The 19,774-nt window shown below is 34.1% G+C and overlaps 1 protein-coding gene across 1 annotated transcript in view; it reads right to left on the bottom strand.

Annotated features, from left to right (window-relative positions):
* Positions 1–19,338, bottom strand: part of adgrf6 (adhesion G protein-coupled receptor F6) — a gene marked incomplete at its 5' end in the record, with an annotated part of 73,885 nt that extends 54,547 nt beyond the window's left edge. Inside the window, 37 exons of the mRNA XM_084431440.1 lie at positions 31–177; positions 307–453; positions 557–703; positions 883–1,029; positions 1,250–1,396; positions 2,224–2,370; positions 2,537–2,683; positions 2,859–3,005; positions 4,968–5,114; positions 5,281–5,427; positions 5,753–5,899; positions 7,681–7,827; positions 8,000–8,146; positions 8,366–8,512; positions 9,303–9,449; positions 9,597–9,755; positions 9,857–10,003; positions 10,335–10,490; positions 10,601–10,753; positions 11,576–11,722; positions 12,004–12,150; positions 12,380–12,526; positions 12,797–12,943; positions 13,108–13,254; positions 13,426–13,572; positions 13,792–13,938; positions 14,740–14,886; positions 15,043–15,201; positions 15,303–15,449; positions 15,749–15,904; positions 15,995–16,147; positions 17,054–17,200; positions 17,355–17,513; positions 17,615–17,761; positions 18,061–18,216; positions 18,327–18,479; positions 19,302–19,338. Coding sequence (XP_084287566.1) covers positions 31–177; positions 307–453; positions 557–703; positions 883–1,029; positions 1,250–1,396; positions 2,224–2,370; positions 2,537–2,683; positions 2,859–3,005; positions 4,968–5,114; positions 5,281–5,427; positions 5,753–5,899; positions 7,681–7,827; positions 8,000–8,146; positions 8,366–8,512; positions 9,303–9,449; positions 9,597–9,755; positions 9,857–10,003; positions 10,335–10,490; positions 10,601–10,753; positions 11,576–11,722; positions 12,004–12,150; positions 12,380–12,526; positions 12,797–12,943; positions 13,108–13,254; positions 13,426–13,572; positions 13,792–13,938; positions 14,740–14,886; positions 15,043–15,201; positions 15,303–15,449; positions 15,749–15,904; positions 15,995–16,147; positions 17,054–17,200; positions 17,355–17,513; positions 17,615–17,761; positions 18,061–18,216; positions 18,327–18,479; positions 19,302–19,338 — 5,410 coding nt within the window. The remainder of the gene's footprint in view (positions 1–30; positions 178–306; positions 454–556; positions 704–882; positions 1,030–1,249; positions 1,397–2,223; positions 2,371–2,536; positions 2,684–2,858; positions 3,006–4,967; positions 5,115–5,280; positions 5,428–5,752; positions 5,900–7,680; positions 7,828–7,999; positions 8,147–8,365; positions 8,513–9,302; positions 9,450–9,596; positions 9,756–9,856; positions 10,004–10,334; positions 10,491–10,600; positions 10,754–11,575; positions 11,723–12,003; positions 12,151–12,379; positions 12,527–12,796; positions 12,944–13,107; positions 13,255–13,425; positions 13,573–13,791; positions 13,939–14,739; positions 14,887–15,042; positions 15,202–15,302; positions 15,450–15,748; positions 15,905–15,994; positions 16,148–17,053; positions 17,201–17,354; positions 17,514–17,614; positions 17,762–18,060; positions 18,217–18,326; positions 18,480–19,301) is intronic.
* Between the last annotated feature and the right edge of the window lie 436 nt (positions 19,339–19,774).

Here is a 19,774-nt window from a genome sequence, read left to right as displayed (position 1 = left end):
AGAACAAAGAGATCTGAACACAGAATGTACCTCTACATGTGTTATTGATGCTGATGGTGAGATTTGAGTTTGTTGCAGTGAATCCATCCATACATGAGCAATTGTAACTTCCTATTTCATTTGTACAGTTGGAATCTGGACCACATACAGATGGACTGAACAGACATTCATTTATATCTATGGAAAAATATTTAAGTAATAATAAAAAAAAATTCATTAACACAAACACATAAAGGCATGAACAATGCAACAATCATGACAGAGAATATTACATAGTGCAGAGAATATTACATAGTGCAAACTTACCGATGCATGGGTTACTTTTGGTATTCGCCTTATTCCCATCTGAGACGTTATATCCTTCCCAACAAAAGCATGAGAAGCTTCCATTGTAATTGTAACAGTAAGAGTTCGGTCCACATACTGATACTGAGTCAAGACATTCATAAATATCTGAAATAAAAGAATTTAAAAAAGAGAAAGGTTAAATTTGATTTGACAAAAGATTTAGACAGTACAAATATAAACTGCTCAGTGCTTCAGCTATCAATCATACCTCTGCATGGGTTACTGCTGTTTATAGGGAGGTTTGGATCTGTTACATTATATCCACTCATGCACGAGCAATTGTAACTCCCAACAGTGTTGTTGCAGATTGAGTTTGGACCACAGACCTCTGATCTCTCAACACATTCATCCACATCTTTATTAAAAGGAAGTTATGGGAAAAATAACAGTTTGGTTCACTCATAAATGTGTGAATACATAATAAGAATAATGAGAATGAGAATGGTTAGCTTACAAAAGTTACATCAAAAAATGTACATGCATAAACTCTTATTATTAAAAGCTAGAGTAAACAAATCTGAATATAGAATGTACCTCTACATGCATTATTGATGCTGATGGTGAGACTTGAGTTTGTTGCAGTGAATCCATCCAAACATGAGCAATTGTAATTTCCTATTTCATTTGTGCAGTTGGAATCTGGACCACATACAGATGGACTGACCAGACATTCATCTATATCTATGGGGGAAAACGGAATATTATTAAAACAAGAAATTGTTTAAAAACATTTAGTTTCCTGCATTTATCATTTCAAAAGTAAGATTTCAGCCCAGGCACTAATCGTGAATCAAAACATTCATGAATATCTGACATAAAATATAAAATGATAAAATGTAAGGTTACAGTTAACAGAAGATTCAGGCAGTTCAAACAGTAATGCTTCAGCTGTCAATCATACCTTTGCATGTGTTATTGCTGTTTATAGGGAGGTTTGGGTCTGTTACATTATATCCACTCTTGCACGAGCAATTGTGACTCCCAACAGTGTTGTTGCAGATTGAGTTTGGACCGCAGACCTCTGATCTCTCAACACATTCATCCACATCTTTAAAAAAAAGTTTTTTTACTCATACAGATCAGGTTAAATCTTGCTTTGAGTTGCAATGTTTACAATCTAATGCCACATTTACAAAATTATCTCTAAAAACATGAAACAATGAAACTTTTAGGCATTGCTTCAGCATGGTGTAGTAGGTATTGGGTTCCCTATAGCATTAACACGCAGCGTTGAAGTTCCACTTAAAAAGAGAACGTCTCAGGTTGCGTATGCAACCCGGTTCCCTGAGAAAGGGAACAAGAAGCTGTCTTGTTGCCATGCTTAAGGCATGCCTGTACATTTCCTTCAGACAAAAGAGTTGATGACACGTAAATCGGGCACCCTTTTGTAAGCATATGCACTGAATGTATGACATCATGTACTGCCATCTGCCAATAAAATTGGTGTGTGTTTACACATGCTCAGACACCAATCACACAGAGGGCATTCCTCATAGCGTAAAACACCAAGATACAGGATCTCATTCCCCTTCCAGGGAACCAGGTTGTATACCCAAAACCTGCCTGTTATTTTGGAATACATATTTCTCTTTTGTTTTTGGTTAAGCTAGGGAGTTAGCTTATACTATTGCAGTTTTTTTTCCCCTAGTGTATTTAGCTCTGATATTTTGTGTTAGACATAGGGTTGATGTTTGATATTTTGCCTATACTCCCTCCTAATGTTTTGAACACCTCCCTGTTTATTTGTGTCCTCTTTTCACTCGGTGCATTACATGAGAAGATTGTTAATAGGAAAACCATCAGTTTAAAAAACAAACAAACATCTAAACAAAAACATTCTTTTTATTGAAGATTTGATTATAAAAAAGAATGTACCTCTACATGGGTTATTGATGCTGATGGTGAGACTTGAGTTTGTTGCAGTGAATCCATCCACACATGAGCAATTGTAACTTCCTATTTCATTTGTGCAGTTGGAGTCTGGACCACATACAGATGGACTGACCAGACATTCATTTATATCTATGGGGGAGAAACATAATATTCTATAAAATAAGCAATTATTTGAAAATAGTTTAATTTCCTGCAATTATAATAACAACAGTAAGAGTTTTGCCAAAACTCTGATGGTGAGTCAAAAAATTCATGAATATCTGGCATAAAATAACAGATCAGCTGCCAATCATACCTTTGCATGTGTTATTGCTGTTTATAGGGAGGTTTGGGTCTGTTACATTATATCCACTCATGCACGAGCAATTGTGACTCCCAACAGTGTTGTTGCAGATTGAGTTTGGACCACAGACCTCTGATCTCTCAACACATTCATCCACATCTTTATTAAAAGGAAGTAACGAGGGAAAGAACAGTTTGGGTCACTCATTCATATGTAAATAAATAAATGAGAATAATTTGTTTACAAAAATGACATAAAAATGATCCAAATAATATGGAAAAACTAATTTATTATTCAAAAAGTTAGAGTAAACAAATCTGAATATAAAATGTACCTCTACATGTGTTATTGTTGCTGATGGTGAAATTTGAGTTTGTTGCAGTGAATCCATCCAAACATGAGCAATTGTAACTTCCTATTTCATTTGTGCAGTTGGAGTCTGGACCACATACAGATGGACTGACCAGACATTCATCTATATCTATGGAGGGGAAACACAATATTATTAAAACAAGCAATTGTTTAAACAGTTTCAATTCCTGTAATTATAATGTAGCATCTGGACCAATCAGACACACACAAATTATTTACCATATTGGTAACACTTTATAATAACTGCACACTATTAATCATTAATTAAGCATTACTAAACAGTTAATTCATCATTTATAAAGCATTAATAGACATTAATAAGCAGTTTATAAATATAGCTATAAATGCTTTATTCTTATTTTATAAGCATATCTATAATGTGTTTAATAATTGTATTTTCATACTTTATTAATGATCAATTTATCATTTCTAAATGAAGTATAGCATTATTTACAAACCAGTTACATTATTTACCATTATTTACAAACTAGGTGTTGTCATTGATTAATAAGACCACTTAGAAAGTGTAAGTAAATGTAGTAAATGCAGGTAGTTATAAAGCATTTATAAAGGAGATTTAAAGACTCAGTTATCTTCTAAACAGAAAAAGGAAACAAACACAACACAGTGATACAGAACATAGAAATATTTAACAGCCTTTAAATCACCTTTATAACTTCCTTACAAGGCATAACTAGTCCTCACTTTAGATGAGCTCACACAAATAGTTAACTGACCACTACTAAATGCTTTATAACTACCTGAATTAACCCTGAATTACAGTAGAAATACATGTTAATAAAGCATTTATTAACACACTAAGTAACTATTACTATATGTCTGAATAATAAAATGTATTTAAACAGTTTATTCATCATTTACTTACACTTTCTAAGTGATCTTATGAACCACTGACAGCTCCTAAATAACCGGTTTGTAAATAATGCAGTACTTCATTTAGAAATGATAAATTGATCATTAATAAAGTATGAAAATACAATTATTAAACACATTATAGATATGCTTATGAACCAAGAGCAAAGCATTTATAACTGTATTTATAAACTGCTTATTAATGTCTATTAATGCTTTATAAATGACGAATTAACTGTTTACTAATGCTTAACTAATGATTAATAGCGTGCAGTTATTGTAAAGTGTTACCATTATATTTAATGAATAATCCAGCAAACTCACTCTCCCAACAAAGGTCTATGAAACTTCCCCCAAAACTAACATCCCAAATGAAGCTAACACACTGGCAGAACCCGGTGTCTTGTTACAGGACACATTAAGACGGATAAGACTTTTTACAACCCCAAAAGGAATTTGCAGAGAATCGTGACTCTCACTTAATTCTTGCTGAGAAGGAGAAATAAACCCTTTTAATCCTATATATTCTATATATAACCACTTGAGAAATGTATAAACATGTATCTAATTTTCCCATCTCATAATTTTCCTGTCTTGTTGCCATGCTTAAGGCATGCCTGTACATTTCCTTCAGACAAAAGAGTTGATGACACGTAAATCGGGCACCCTTTTGTAAGCATATGCACTGCATGTATGACGTCATGTACTGCCATCTGCCAATAAAATTGGTGTGTGTTTACACATGCTCAGACACCAATCACACAGAGGGCATTTCTCATAGCGTAAAACACCAAGATACAGGATCTCATTCCCCTTCCAGGGAACCAGGTTGTATACGCAACCTGCCTGTTATTTTCTAATACATATTTCTGTTTTGTTTTTGGTTAAGCTAGGGAGTTAGCTTATACTATTGCAGTTTTTTTTTTTTTTTTTTTTTTTTTAGCTCTGATATTTTGTGTTAGACATAGGGTTGTTGTTTGATATTTTGCCCATCCTGTTGTTTTGAACACCTCCCTGTTTATTTGTGTCCTCTTTTTGAAATAAAGCAAAATTATGAAAAATGACAGATACCAGGAAATCACTCGGTGCATTACATGAGAAGATTGTAATAGGAAAACCATCAGTAAAAAAAAAAAAAAAAAACATCTAAACAAAAACATTCTTTTTATTGAAGATTTGATTATAAAAAAGAATGTACCTCTACATGGGTTATTGATGCTGATGGTGAGACTTGAGTTTGTTGCTGTGAATCCATCCACACATGAGCAATTGTAACTTCCTATTTCATTTGTGCAGTTGGAGTCTGGACCACATACAGATGGACTGACCAGACATTCATCTATATCTATGGGGGAGAAATACAATATTCTTAAAATAAGCAATTATTTAAAAACAGTTTTCTTTCCTGCAAATTATAATTACAACTGTAAGAGTTTTGCCAAAACACTGATGGTGAGCCAAAACATTCATGAATATCTGGCATAAAATAACAGATCAGCTGCCAATCATACCTTTGCATGTGTTATTGCTGTTTATAGGGAGGTTTGGGTCTGTTACATTATATCCACTCTTGCACGAGCAATTGTGACTCCCAACAGTGTTGTTGCAGATTGAGTTTGGACCACAGACCTCTGATCTCTCAACACATTCATCCACATCTTTATTAAAAGGAAGTTACGAGGGAAAGAACAGTTTGGGTCACTCAATCATATGTAAATAAATAAATGAGAATAATTTGTTTACAAAAATGAAATAAAAGAAAACTAATATGGAAAAACTAATTTATTATTCAAAAAATTTGAGTAAACATATCTGAATATAAAATCCACCTCTACTTGTGCTATTGATGCTGATAATGAGATTCATATGTAAATAAATAAATAGAATGATTTGTTTACAAAAATCACATAAAAAAGTTACATGGAAAAATGGTAGCTTATTATTCAAAAAGTTAGAGTAAACAAATCTGAATATAAAATGTACCTCTACATGTGTTATTGATGCTGATGGTGAAATTTGAGTTTGTTGCAGTGAATCCATCCAAACATGAGCAGTTGTAACTTCCTATTTCATTTGTGCAGTTGGAGTCTGGACCACATAGAGATGGACTGACCAGACATTCATCTATATCTATGGAGGGGAAACGCAATATTATTAAAACAAGCAATTGTTTAAACAGTTTCAATTCCTGTAATTATAATGTAGCATCTGGACCAATCAGACACACACAAATTATTCATTATATTACTTCCCCCAAAACTAACATCCCAAATGAAGCTAATGAAGCTCCCAAAGGAAGCAGTTATTGTAAAGTGTTACCATTATATTTAATGAATAATCCAGCAAACTCACTCTCCCAACAAAGGTCTATGAAACTTCCCCCAAAACTAACATCCCAAATGAAGCTAACACATTGGCAGAACCCGGTGTCTTGTTACAGGACACATTAAGACGGATAAGACTTTTTACAACCCCAAAAGGAATTTGCAGAGAATCGTGACTCTCACTTAATTCTTGCTGAGAAGGAGAAATAAACCCTTTTAATCCTATATATTCTATATATAACCACTTGAGAAATGTATAAACATGTATCTAATTTCCCCATCTCATGATTTTCCTTTTATGTGGTTTGGTCTATGTATTCATTCTCTCTTTTAAACTCTTTTGGATTAATGTTTCAGACTTGCATACTATGGTTAACCAAAATCATATGCGTAGCATGTTTAGTCTCTATAAACTCCAATCTTCGTCCCCCATTTATTAATTAACATTAAATTTTTGCTAACTTTGTGACGCATTAGTATTATAAGAATCTTGAAGATTCTTTTGTTAAACACCCAATCAAAGTACATGTTCAAAGGCCTGCTTGAACAAAAGGTTGTAAAGAAATTCCCTCCAAAGGGAACAACTTCTTATTGGCTCACAATCCTCCAGAGGGTGTGACATCTTCACGCTTTAAAAATCACTGATCACAAGATCACGCCTCTTAGTCCCTTTCTGTAATCCTGATGTGAAGATGATGCTGAACTAGAAGTTTTCTAAGGACCCCCAAGCTTGTGCTAGGCTGCGGCCTTGTCTTTCCATTCACCAAAGATCCTCTGACTCACACTGGTTCTCTCTCATCAAGACAACATCAGCAAAGATCAACTGGAGCCTCAACAAATTGCATCAGGGCAGATTAATTCAAATGGGCGAGACATGCAAGTATCAAACTTAGTCTCATTATTTGATACATTAAGTATCCTTAGCTTACCTTACTTTTAAAGAAGGGCGTGTTAGAACTAAACTGATGGTTTGCTCAAGGCTGTTGATCTGCTGAATTTCAAACAATGCTATAACTTCTTGCTTTCCTGTATTCTGCTTCAGCTCTCTTTCCCTTGGTAAACTGTATGCATGTATGTATGTGTATGTTAGAGAAGTTTAAGTGTTTAGTCTAGTTAATAAAGTCTTGTTCATGTCACACGTAAAATAGTCTGTGTCTCAAGCTCATATACTGGAGTCATTAATCATGCAGATTTTGACTACAGGCTCTGAATAGTACTGTACAGTAAGAAAGACATTTCCCATACCCCGGAAATGTACATTTCTATTAATCAATTGATAACCAATATTGAGGGTTCACAGGATGAACTGAGAAATTGGTTGTAATGTTAATGTAGCTACATCAAGTTAATCCGATTAACTGATCCAAATATTCATAATCAATTATAACAAGTTACGATTTATCATTAATGTTTCTTAGAGCTAATTTGCTACAATTATTACAACAGTAAGAGTTCCGCCCACACACTCATGGTGAGTCACAACATTCATGAATATCTGACATAAAATATAAAATGATAAAATATAAGGTTACAGTTAACAGAAGATTCAGGCAGGTCAATCGGTAATGCTTCAGCTGTCAATCATACCTCTGCATGGGTTATTGCTGTTTATAGGGAGGTTTGGGTCTGTTACATTATATCCACTCTTGCACGAGCAATTGTAACTCCCAACAGTGTTGTTGCAGATTGAGTTTGGACCGCAGACCTCTGATCTCTCAACACATTCATCCACATCTTTAGAAAAAGGAAGTTACGAGGGAAAGAACAGTTTGGGTCACTCATTCATATGTAAATAAATGCGAATGATATGTTTACAAAAATTATATAAAAGAACAATTACATGGAAAAACTCTAGCTTATTATATAAAAAAAAATTTGAGTAAACAAATCTGAATATAAAATGTACCTCTACATGTGTTATTGATGCTGATGGTGAGATTTGAGTTTGTTGCAGTGAATCCATCTAAACATGAGCAATTGTAATTTCCTATTTCATTTGTACAGTTGGAATCTGGACCACATACAGATGGACTGACCAGACATTCATCTATATCTATGGGAGGGAAACACAATATTATAAAAAAAAACAATTATTTAAAAAAGAAAATTAATTTCCTGCTATTATATTTACAACAGCAAGAGTTCGACCCACACACTGATGGTGAGTCAAAACATTCTTAAAATAAAATAATTAATAAAGTGAAAGGTTAACAGAAGGTTCAGGCAGTGCGAACAATAACAAAGTGTTCAGAGCTTCAGCTGTCAATCATACCTCTGCATGGGTTTTTGCTCTTTATAGGGAGGTTTGGGTCTGTTACATTATATCCACTCTTGCATGAGCAATTGTAACTCCCAACAGTGTTGTTGCAGATTGAGTTTGGACCGCAGACCTCTGATCTCTCAACACATTCATCCACATCTTTAGTTAACAGAATATACAGGAAAAAAATAGTTTGAATCACTCATTCTTGCTGTATATGAAGGTCAAAAATTATGTCCCAAGTCCGAAACACTGAAATTACGATGCTGTGTAAGTTTACAATTCAAGACAAAATGTACAAATTAGCATTTCAGTACATTGAATTGATTTTTTTTTAAATTTATTTTCAATAATGAACAGACCACTTCCGATGAATGATCATTTGGCTTTCTGTTGTGCCACCAGTATTATTGTGGTGGTTATCGGTATATTTCAAGGTTAAAATGCAGATTTTGGTAGTAAGTATATTAACAAAATAATGTAATAATAATAATAATAATAATAATAATAATATTATATATATATAATAATAAAAAAATAAAAAATAAAAAATATTATATATATATATATATATAATTTATCATTGTCACAGTATTTTTTTACAGTGAAATTCTGACAGCTACTAGTTTTTTACAGTATTAATTTCTTGTGTGAATGGTCTCTTCAAAAGCAAAAAACAAACAAAAGAAAAATCAATTTTAATGTTTTACATTGGCCAAAAAAAGCTTAAGACATGAAATACCTTTCATATCTAAAGACATTCATAAACATTATAATTCCAAGAAGATGGAAAAGAGAAACATTTCAAATGTGTTGGGTGATGTTACACCTCAAACAGGAACAGCTAAAACTCACACTAGTATTCACACAAACTGTAAAGATATAACAGCTCTGTACACTCAATTTTATAAGACTAAAACAGAAAACAAAATCAGTTGATAATACTCACCCTGACATGAATTGTTGCGGCTCACAGGACTGTCTTTATTGGAGGTATTAAATCCACTCCAGCATGAACACATGTGACTCCCAATGATGTTAATACAATCTGAGTATTGACCACAAACTGACACTGCATCTTCACATTCATTGATGTCTGGGGAAAAAAACAGCAGTATTGAATACATGTTTAAATTTAAAGTTTTCAAACAAACAAACGTGTTAAGTGTCACTGAGTAAAACCATACTGGTCATGTTACTACAATTACAATCAGTACATTTGTGATCTAATGTGATTTCTTACCTCTCTGGCAAAGCGAACCCTCTGAAGGGAGAGCTTGAATACATCCACAAGTGCCTCCCACAATCTCATCACACTCATGATAGGCCCTGCAGGTGTCATTGGGCCAAACATGACGCTCCTCACACTTGCACTCATATTGTGTTCCATTTAACCCACACACTGTAATACAATAGGATTTATTAATCTGTGTTCAAACTGTCAATTTGTCCTAATACTGAACTCATCTTAGTATGTGACATGATAAAACATTCAGCTCTCACCAGTAGTCATGTCGATATCTGTGATATTTATGCTGTTGCTCAGAGTCAAAGGCAGGCTGATATTTCTGATGAGATTTCGTAAGTAGTTCACCAGGAACAAGTCAAAGAATCTCACATCAATGTCAACCATGTAGTTAGAAGGCAGTACTGCAAAAACAAACAGAAGTAGAGCACAATTAGTCAAATTAATTAAATTATTAAAATAACAAAAATGTCAGTTTTTTTAAAATGACCTTCTTTGTAGCCTAAGCTTTATAAATTAAAAGAACATTACCTATGTTGTTAATTTTTTTTTTTTTTTATGATAAAACACCATACTATAGACCATGTGTCTTACAAAGAGTTATTTGCAAACAAAAGCAAGCACATAATCAGTCTGTTAATCCTAGTAGCAAAATGCAGTAAAAATCAAAGTAGTTAAAACTGGAATAAATTAAAGGGATGAAACTGATGTTGTAGATTGACACCAGTGTCTCACCTTGACAGAACTGTCCATCCACTGGAAGGGCATTGATACATGTACATGATCCATCAGTGATGACATCACAGGCCTCGTATGAGTGACACGTGTCATTTGGCCAAACAAACAGACCCTCACATTTACACTGATACTGCGTTTGATTCAATGAACACACTGAAAAGCACAAGAAGAGTCCAAACATTAAATAATTTATGTCAGTATTCATGATGTATAAAGTTTATTCTTAGCTATTTAAGATTACAAAGCAGAGACAGAGCTCGTACCAGTAGTTATGTTGATTTCTGTAATGTTAGTGCTGTCACTGATTATGTAGGGCAAATTAAAAGACATCAGAAGGGTCCTCAGCTGATCAGTGACGCTACTATCCACACTATTGATCTGAATTTCAATCAGATATTCAGTCAAAGGTAGAGTCACTGTAGAAAAAAAGATTAAAAAAAAGAAATCATGACAATGCCTTTTACCAACAAATACAATAATCAAAGTTCACAAAAGAAAATTATTAACAGACAATGATTTTTTTCAGGCCAATAGGATTTCATATAACAGTTTTTTTTTTTAAACAACTTGATTATGTATTTAAGCAGCTGTTATCATGGCTGAAAACAGAAACGACTGAAACACACACCAAACCATATAATAGATTAAAGGTTGTATCAGTGATTTCAGGCCCAATTTTTTTTTTATCACATTCATCTAATCTTTCCTAACGATCCGCTAGCTGCCCGCCCCATAAGCAGGCCGTCAAAAAAACGCGTCTCTGTAGGCAGCCTAGGCTCTGAGATCTGCACACAAAAACAATTGGTTTCACCAATCACTCAAAACCAAAACAAATAGTGTTCCAACCAATCAACGACAGGGGGTGGGTGTTGTGAGGTTTTGTGCTCGTGCACGGCTGCATGCGAAGTCGGAGCTGAAGAAGAAGCTGGCTCAGAACCTCACAACACCCTCCCCGTCGGTGATTGGTTGGAACACTATTTGTTTTGGTTTTGAGTGGTTGGTGAAACCAATTGTTTTTGTGTGCAGATCTCAGAGCCTAGGCTGCCTACAGAGACGTGTTTTTTTGACGGCCTGCTTATGGGGCGGGCAGCTAGCGGATCGTTAGGAAAGATTAGATGAATGTGATCTTTTTTTTGGGGGCCTGAAATCACTGATACAACCTTTAAATTGATATTTCTGTCAAATTTACTTACAATATAAATCAAATACATCATGAAGTATATTTTCTACATGCTCACCATTGCATGGGTTACTGATGCTGATTGGTTGATTCATATTTGTTACAGTAAACCCACTCAAGCAGGAACAGTTGTAACTCCCAACTGAGTTGGTGCAACGAGAGTTTGGACCACAGAACTCTGATGACTTTAGACATTCATTCACATCTATATTACAAGATGATATGAAAATAGGTATTGTTGTTATAGGAACACTGAAATATGAATGTCACTTTAATGCAAATCTATGTTTTGGTAACTATAAATAGAGGACGAATAAAATGTAGTATGCAACAGTTAAAAAAAAAACACCTAATTGCTTCCAATTGTTAATTAAACAACAAACAGTGTTAAATATGATTTTATTGCAAAAATTGAAAAGTCTAAAAAACTACACAAGGTTATTTTCCAAATATTAGACTGTATATAAATGTGATTATAGGATTTACCTCTACACGGGTTACTGATGCTGATGGTGAGATTTGAGTTTGTTACAGTGAATCCATCCAAACATGAGCAATTGTAACTTCCTATTTCATTTGTACAGTTGGAGTCTGGACCACATACAGATGGACTGACCAGACATTCATCTATATCTATGGGAGGGAAACAGAATATTATTAAAATAAGCAAAACAAAAAAAAATTTAAATGTTAATTTCCTGCTATTATATTTATAACAGCAAGAGTTCAACTCACACACTGATGGTGAGTCCAAAAATTCATGAATACAGACATAAAATAATTTATAAAGTGAACGGTTAACAGAAGGTTCGGGCAGTTCAAACAGAAACAAAATGTTCAGAGCTTCAGCTGTCAATCATACCTTTGCATGTGTTATTGCTGTTTATAGGGAGGTTTGGGTCTGTTACATTATATCCACTCATGCACGAGCAATTGTGACTCCCAACAGTGTTGTTGCAGATTGAGTTTGGACCACAGACCTCTGATCTCTCAACACATTCATCCACATCTTTATTAAAAGAAAATTACAGAAAAAAATAACAGATCCTCTTTAATTCACTGGTACAGAATGTGGGGGTCAACTAATTAAATGGCTAACATTACAATCTAATATTCCATTTAGAATTTTTTATCCAAAGTAGGAAACACTAAACATTCATAATGTTAGCATTAAAAACATATTATTTTTTAATGAAATTAATTAGACTCGTGATGTACAGAAAACATCCAGTTTATTATTCAATGTTAGAGAACACAAAAATCTGAATATAGAATGTACCTCTACATGTGTTATTGATGCTGATGGTGAAATTTGAGTTTGTTACAGTGAATCCATCCAAACATGAGCAATTGTAACTTCCTATTTCATTTGTACAGTTGGAATCTGGACCACATACAGATGGACTGACCAGACATTCATCTATATCTATGGGGGAAAACATAATGTTATTAAAACAAGCAATTATTTAAAAACAGTTTTATTGTTTGCAATTATAATTACAACAGTACGATTTCAGCCCAAACACTTATGGTGAGTCAAAACATTCAAGAATATCTGACATAAAATAATTATTGATCTGTCAATCATACCTCTGCATGGGTTACTGCTGTTTATAGGGAGGTTTGGGTCTGTTACATTATATCCACTCTTGCACGAACAATTGTGACTCCCAACAGTGTTGTTGCAGATTGAGTTTGGACCGCAGACCTCTGATCTCTCAACGCATTCATTCACATCTTTAGAAAAAGGAAGTTACGAGGGAAAGAACAGTTTGGGTCACTCATTCATATGTAAATAAATGCGAATGATATGTTTACAAAAATTATATAAAAGAACAATTACATGGAAAAACTCTAGCTTATTATATTCAAAAAATTTGAGTAAACAAATCTGAATATAAAATGTACCTCTACATGGGTTATTGATGCTGATGGTGAGATTTGAGTTTGTTGCAGTGAATCCATCCAAACATGAGCAATTGTAACTTCCTATTTCATTTGTGCAGTTGGAGTCTGGACCACATACAGATGGACTGACCAGACATTCATCTATATCTATGGGAGGGAAACACAATATTATTAAAAAAAGCAATTATTTAAAAAAGAAAATTAATTTCCTGCTATTATATTTACAACAGCAAGAGTTCGACCCACACACTGATGGTGAGTCAAAACATTCTTAAAATAAAATAATTAATAAAGTGAAAGGTTAACAGAAGGTTCAGGCAGTGCGAACAATAACAAAGTGTTCAGAGCTTCAGCTGTCAATCATACCTCTGCATGGGTTTTTGCTGTTTATAGGGAGGTTTGGGTCTGTTACATTATATCCACTCTTGCATGAGCAATTGTAACTCCCAACAGTGTTGTTGCAGATTGAGTTTGGACCGCAGACCTCTGATCTCTCAACACATTCATCCACATCTTTAGTTAACAGAATATACAGGAAAAAAATAGTTTGAATCACTCATTCTTGCTGTATATGAAGGTCAAAAATTATGTCCCAAGTCCGAAAGACTGAAATTACGATGCTGTGTAAGTTTACAATTCAAGACAAAATGTACAAATTAGCATTTCAGTACATTGAATTTTTTTTAATTGATTTTCAATAATGAACAGACCACTTCCGATGAATGATCATTTGGCTTTCTGTTGTGCCACCAGTATTATTGTGGTGGTTATCGGTATATTTCAAGGTTAAAATGCAGATTTTGGTAGTAAGTAGGTATATTAACAAAATAATTTAATAATAAAAAAAAACATAAAAAAAAAACACAAATAAATAAATAATAATAATAATAAATAATAATAATAATAATAATAATAATAATTTAATATAAATAAATAAATATAATTTATCATTGTCACAGTATTTTTTACAGTGAAATTCTGACAGCTACTAGTTTTTTACAGTATTAATTTTTTGTGTGAATGGTCTCTTCAAAAGAAAAAAACAAACAAAAGAAAAATCTATTTTAATGTTTTACATTGGGCAAAAAAAGCTAAAGACATGAAATACCTTTCGTATCTAAAAACATTCATAAACATTATAATTAAAAGAAGATGGAAAAGACAAAAACATATAAATTTGCTGGGTGATGTTACACCTAAAAAAGGAACAGCTAAAACTCACACTAGTATTCACAAACTGTACAGATATAACAGCTCTGTACTTTCAATTTTAAGAGATAAAAACAGAAAACAAAATCAGTTGATAATACTCACCCTGACATGAATTGTTGCGGCTCACAGGACTGTCTTTATTGGAGGTATTAAATCCACTCAAGCATGAACACATGTGACTCCCAATGATGTTAATACAATCTGAGTAGTGACCACAAACTGACATTGCATCTTCACATTCATTGATGTCTGAAAAAAAAAAAAAAAAAAAAGAGTGAGAAGCTATTGCAATAATGTTAAGATTTCTAAACCACCAAACCATGTCAAGTGTCACTGAGTAAAACCATACTGGTCATGTTACTACAATTACAATCAGTACATTTGTGATCTAATGTGATTTCTTACCTCTCTGGCAAAGCGAACCCTCTGAAGGGAGAGCTTGAATACATCCACAAGTGCCTCCCACAATCTCATCACACTCATGATAGGCCCTGCAGGTGTCATTGGGCCAAACATGACGCTCCTCACACTTGCACTCATATTGTGTTCCATTTAACCCACACACTGTAATACAATAGGATTTATTAATCTGTGTTCAAACTGTCAATTTGTCCTAATACTGAACTCATCTTAGTATGTGACATGATAAAACATTCAGCTCTCACCAGTAGTCATGTCGATATCTGTGATATTTATGCTGTTGCTCAGAGTCAAAGGCAGGCTGATATTTCTGATGAGATTTCGTAAGTAGTTCACCAGGAACAAGTCAAAGAATCTCACATCAATGTCAACCATGTAGTTAGAAGGCAGTACTGCAAAAAAAAAAAACAGAAGCATGTTGAGCCGAACAATTAGTCCAAGTAATTAAATTCTTAAAATAACTACAAATATATATATATATATATTTTTTTTTAAATGACCTTTGTAGCCTGTGGTGTAAAATTTAAAAGAACATTAATGTGTTGTTAATAGAGTTATTTGCAATAAAAAACAAGCACATAATCAGTCTGTCAATCCTAGTAGCAAAATGCAGGAAAATAAAAGCAAGAAAAACAGATCAAATAAATTAAAGGGATAAAACTGATGTTGTAGATTGACACCAGTGTCTCACCTTGACAGAACTGTCCATCCACTGGAAGGGCATTGATACATGTACATGATCCATCAGTGATGACATCACAGGCCTCGTATGAGTGACACGTGTCATTTGGCCAAACAAACAGACCCTCACATTTACACTGATACTGCGTTTGATTCAATGAACACACTGAAAAGCACAAAATTTATGTCAGTATTCATGATGTATAGAGTTTATTCTTAGCTATTTAAGATTACAAAGCAGAGACAGAGCTCGTACCAGTAGTTATGTTGATTTCTGTAATGTTAGTGCTGTCACTGATTATGTAGGGCAAATTAAAAGACATCAGAAGGGTCCTCAGCTGATCAGTGACGCTACTATCCACACTATTGATCTGAATTTCAATCAGATATTCAGTCAAAGGTAGAGTCACTGTAGAAAAAAAATCCAGAAATTATGACTGATACCCTGCAACACCATTTGTCAAAACTTGGTTCTCGAAGACCAAGATTTGTCACGTGACAGACAGGTTTGGTTCAACTGTCCCCGGATTTTGAAAAAAGCAGAAGTGTGAAAACTGATATCAAATCAATCAAACTTCAAAATTGCTTACCATTGCATGGGTTACTGATGCTGATTGGTTGATTCATATTTGTTACAGTAAACCCACTCAAGCAGGAACAGTTGTAACTCCCAACTGAGTTGGTGCAACGAGAGTTTGGACCACAAAACTCTGATGACTTTAGACATTCATGCACGTCTTTATGAAAAGAAGAGTTGAAAAAACAAAACAATGTATTGCTGCAATCAGGAACTTTCATGCTAATATGAACATTTAATTTTAAATGTAAATCTTTTCTTTTTTTTGTATGGGTGCCAAACTTTAAAATTAGATGATGCATATTAATTGTCAATTATGTGCACCTATACATTACTTTTCAAAGACATTAAATAATAAACTGTGTTAAATACAATTTGAAAAATGAAATGGCTGGAAAAAAAACATGCTGTTAACTTCAAAAATGATTTTCACACTAAATTCCATGATTTACCTGTACATGGGTTATTGATGCTAACGGGGAGACTTGAGTTTGCTGAAGTGAATCCATCCAAACATGAACAATTGTAACTTCCTAATTGATTTGCACAGACGGAATTTGGACCACATACAGATGGACTGAACACACATTCATTTATATCTATGACAAAAACAAATGAAAAAAGATATAGGTATAATAGCTCACACTAGTAGTCACACAAACTGTAAAGATATAACAGCTCTGTACACTCAATTTTATGAGACTAAAAGAGAAAACAAAATCAGTTGATAATACTCACCCTGACATGAATTGTTGCGGCTCACAGGACTGTCTTTATTGGAGGTATTAAATCCACTCCAGCATGAACACATGTGACTCCCAATGATGTTAATACAATCTGAGTAGTGACCACAAACTGACACTGCATCTTCACATTCATTGATGTCTGAAAAAAAAAAAAAAAAAAGAGTGAGAAGCTATTGCAATAATGTTAAGATTTCTAAACCACCAAAACATGTCAAGTGTCACTGAGTAAAACCATACTGGTCATGTTACTACAATTACAATCAGTACATTTGTGATCTAATGTGATTTCTTACCTCTCTGGCAAAGCAAACCCTCTGAAGGGAGAGCTTGAATACATCCACAAGTGCCTCCCACAATCTCATCACACTCATGATAGGCCCTGCAGGTGTCATTGGGCCAAACATGACGCTCCTCACACTTGCACTCATATTGTGTTCCATTTAACCCACACACTGTAATACAATAGGATTTATTAATCTGTGTTCAAACTGTCAATTTGTCCTAATACTGAACTCATCTTAGTATGTGACATGATAAAACATTCAGCTCTCACCAGTAGTCATGTCGATATCTGTGATATTTATGCTGTTGCTCAGAGTCAAAGGCAGGCTGATATTTCTGATGAGATTTCGTAAGTAGTTCACCAGGAACAAGTCAAAGAATCTCACATCAATGTCAACCATGTAGTTAGAAGGCAGTACTGCAAAAAGAAACAAAAAAAACAGAAGCAGGTTGAGCCGAACAATTAGTTAAAGTAATTCAATTCTTAAAATAACTACAAATATATATATTATTTTTTTAAAATGACCTTTGTAGCCTGTGGTGTAAAATTTAAAAGAACATTAATGTGTTGTTAATAGAGTTATTTGCAATCAAAAACAAGCACATAATCAGTCTGTCAATCCTAGTAGCAAAATGCAGGAAAATAAAAGCAAGAAAAACAGATCAAATAAATTAAAGGGATAAAACTGATGTTGTAGACTGACGCCAGTGTCTCACCTTGACAGAACTGTCCATCCACTGGAAGGGCATTGATACATGTACATGATCCATCAGTGATGACATCACAGGCCTCGTATGAGTGACACGTGTCATTTGGCCAAACAAACAGACCCTCACATTTACACTGATACTGCGTTTGATTCAATGAACACACTGAAAAGCACAAGAAGAGTCCAAACATTAAATAATTTATGTCAGTATTCATGATGTATAGAGTTTATTCTTAGCTATTTAAGATTGCAAAGCAGAGACAGAGCTCGTACCAGTAGTTATGTTGATTTCTGTAATGTTAGTGCTGTCACTGATTATGTAGGGCAAATTAAAAGACATCAGAAGGGTCCTCAGCTGATCAGTGACGCTACTATCCACACTATTGATCTGAATTTCAATCAGATATTCAGTCAAAGGTAGAGTCACTGTAGAAAAAAAGATTAAAAAAAAGAAATCATGACAATGCCTTTTACCAACAAATACAATAATCAAAGTTCACAAAAGAAAATTATTAACAGACAATGATTTTTTTCAGGCCAATAGGATTTCATATAACAGTTTTTTTTTTTAAACAACTTGATTATGTATTTAAGCAGCTGTTATCATGGCTGAAAACAGAAACGACTGAAACACACACCAAACCATATAATAGATTAAAGGTTGTATCAGTGATTTCAGGCCCAATTTTTTTTTTATCACATTCATCTAATCTTTCCTAACGATCCGCTAGCTGCCCGCCCCATAAGCAGGCCGTCAAAAAAACGCGTCTCTGTAGGCAGCCTAGGCTCTGAGATCTGCACACAAAAACAATTGGTTTCACCAATCACTCAAAACCAAAACAAATAGTGTTCCAACCAATCAACGACAGGGGGTGGGTGTTGTGAGGTTTTGTGCTCGTGCACGGCTGCATGCGAAGTCGGAGCTGAAGAAGAAGCTGGCTCAGAACCTCACAACACCCTCCCCGTCGGTGATTGGTTGGAACACTATTTGTTTTGGTTTTGAGTGGTTGGTGAAACCAATTGTTTTTGTGTGCAGATCTCAGAGCCTAGGCTGCCTACAGAGACGTGTTTTTTTGACGGCCTGCTTATGGGGCGGGCAGCTAGCGGATCGTTAGGAAAGATTAGATGAATGTGATCTTTTTTTTTGGGGCCTGAAATCACTGATACAACCTTTAAATTGATATTTCTGTCAAATTTACTTACAATATAAATCAAATACATCATGAAGTATATTTTCTACATGCTCACCATTGCATGGGTTACTGATGCTGATTGGTTGATTCATATTTGTTACAGTAAACCCACTCAAGCAGGAACAGTTGTAACTCCCAACTGAGTTGGTGCAACGAGAGTTTGGACCACAAAACTCTGATGACTTTAGACATTCATTCACATCTATATTACAAGATGATATGAAAATAGGTATTGTTGTTATAGGAACACTGAAATATGAATGTCACTTTAATGCAAATCTATGTTTTGGTAACTATAAATAGAGGACGAATAAAATGTAGTATGCAACAGTTAAAAAAAAAAACACCTAATTGCTTCCAATTGTTAATTAAACAACAAACAGTGTTAAATATGATTTTATTGCAAAAATTGAAAAGTCTAAAAAACTACACAAGGTTATTTTCCAAATATTAGACTGTATATAAATGTGATTATAGGATTTACCTCTACACGGGTTACTGATGCTGATGGTGAGACTTGAGTTTGTT

This window comes from Rutilus rutilus, assembly GCF_951802725.1.
Source record: "Rutilus rutilus genome assembly, chromosome: 15".
NCBI lineage: Eukaryota > Metazoa > Chordata > Actinopteri > Cypriniformes > Leuciscidae > Rutilus > Rutilus rutilus.
This window is presented reverse-complemented; position numbering and strand designations above follow the sequence as displayed.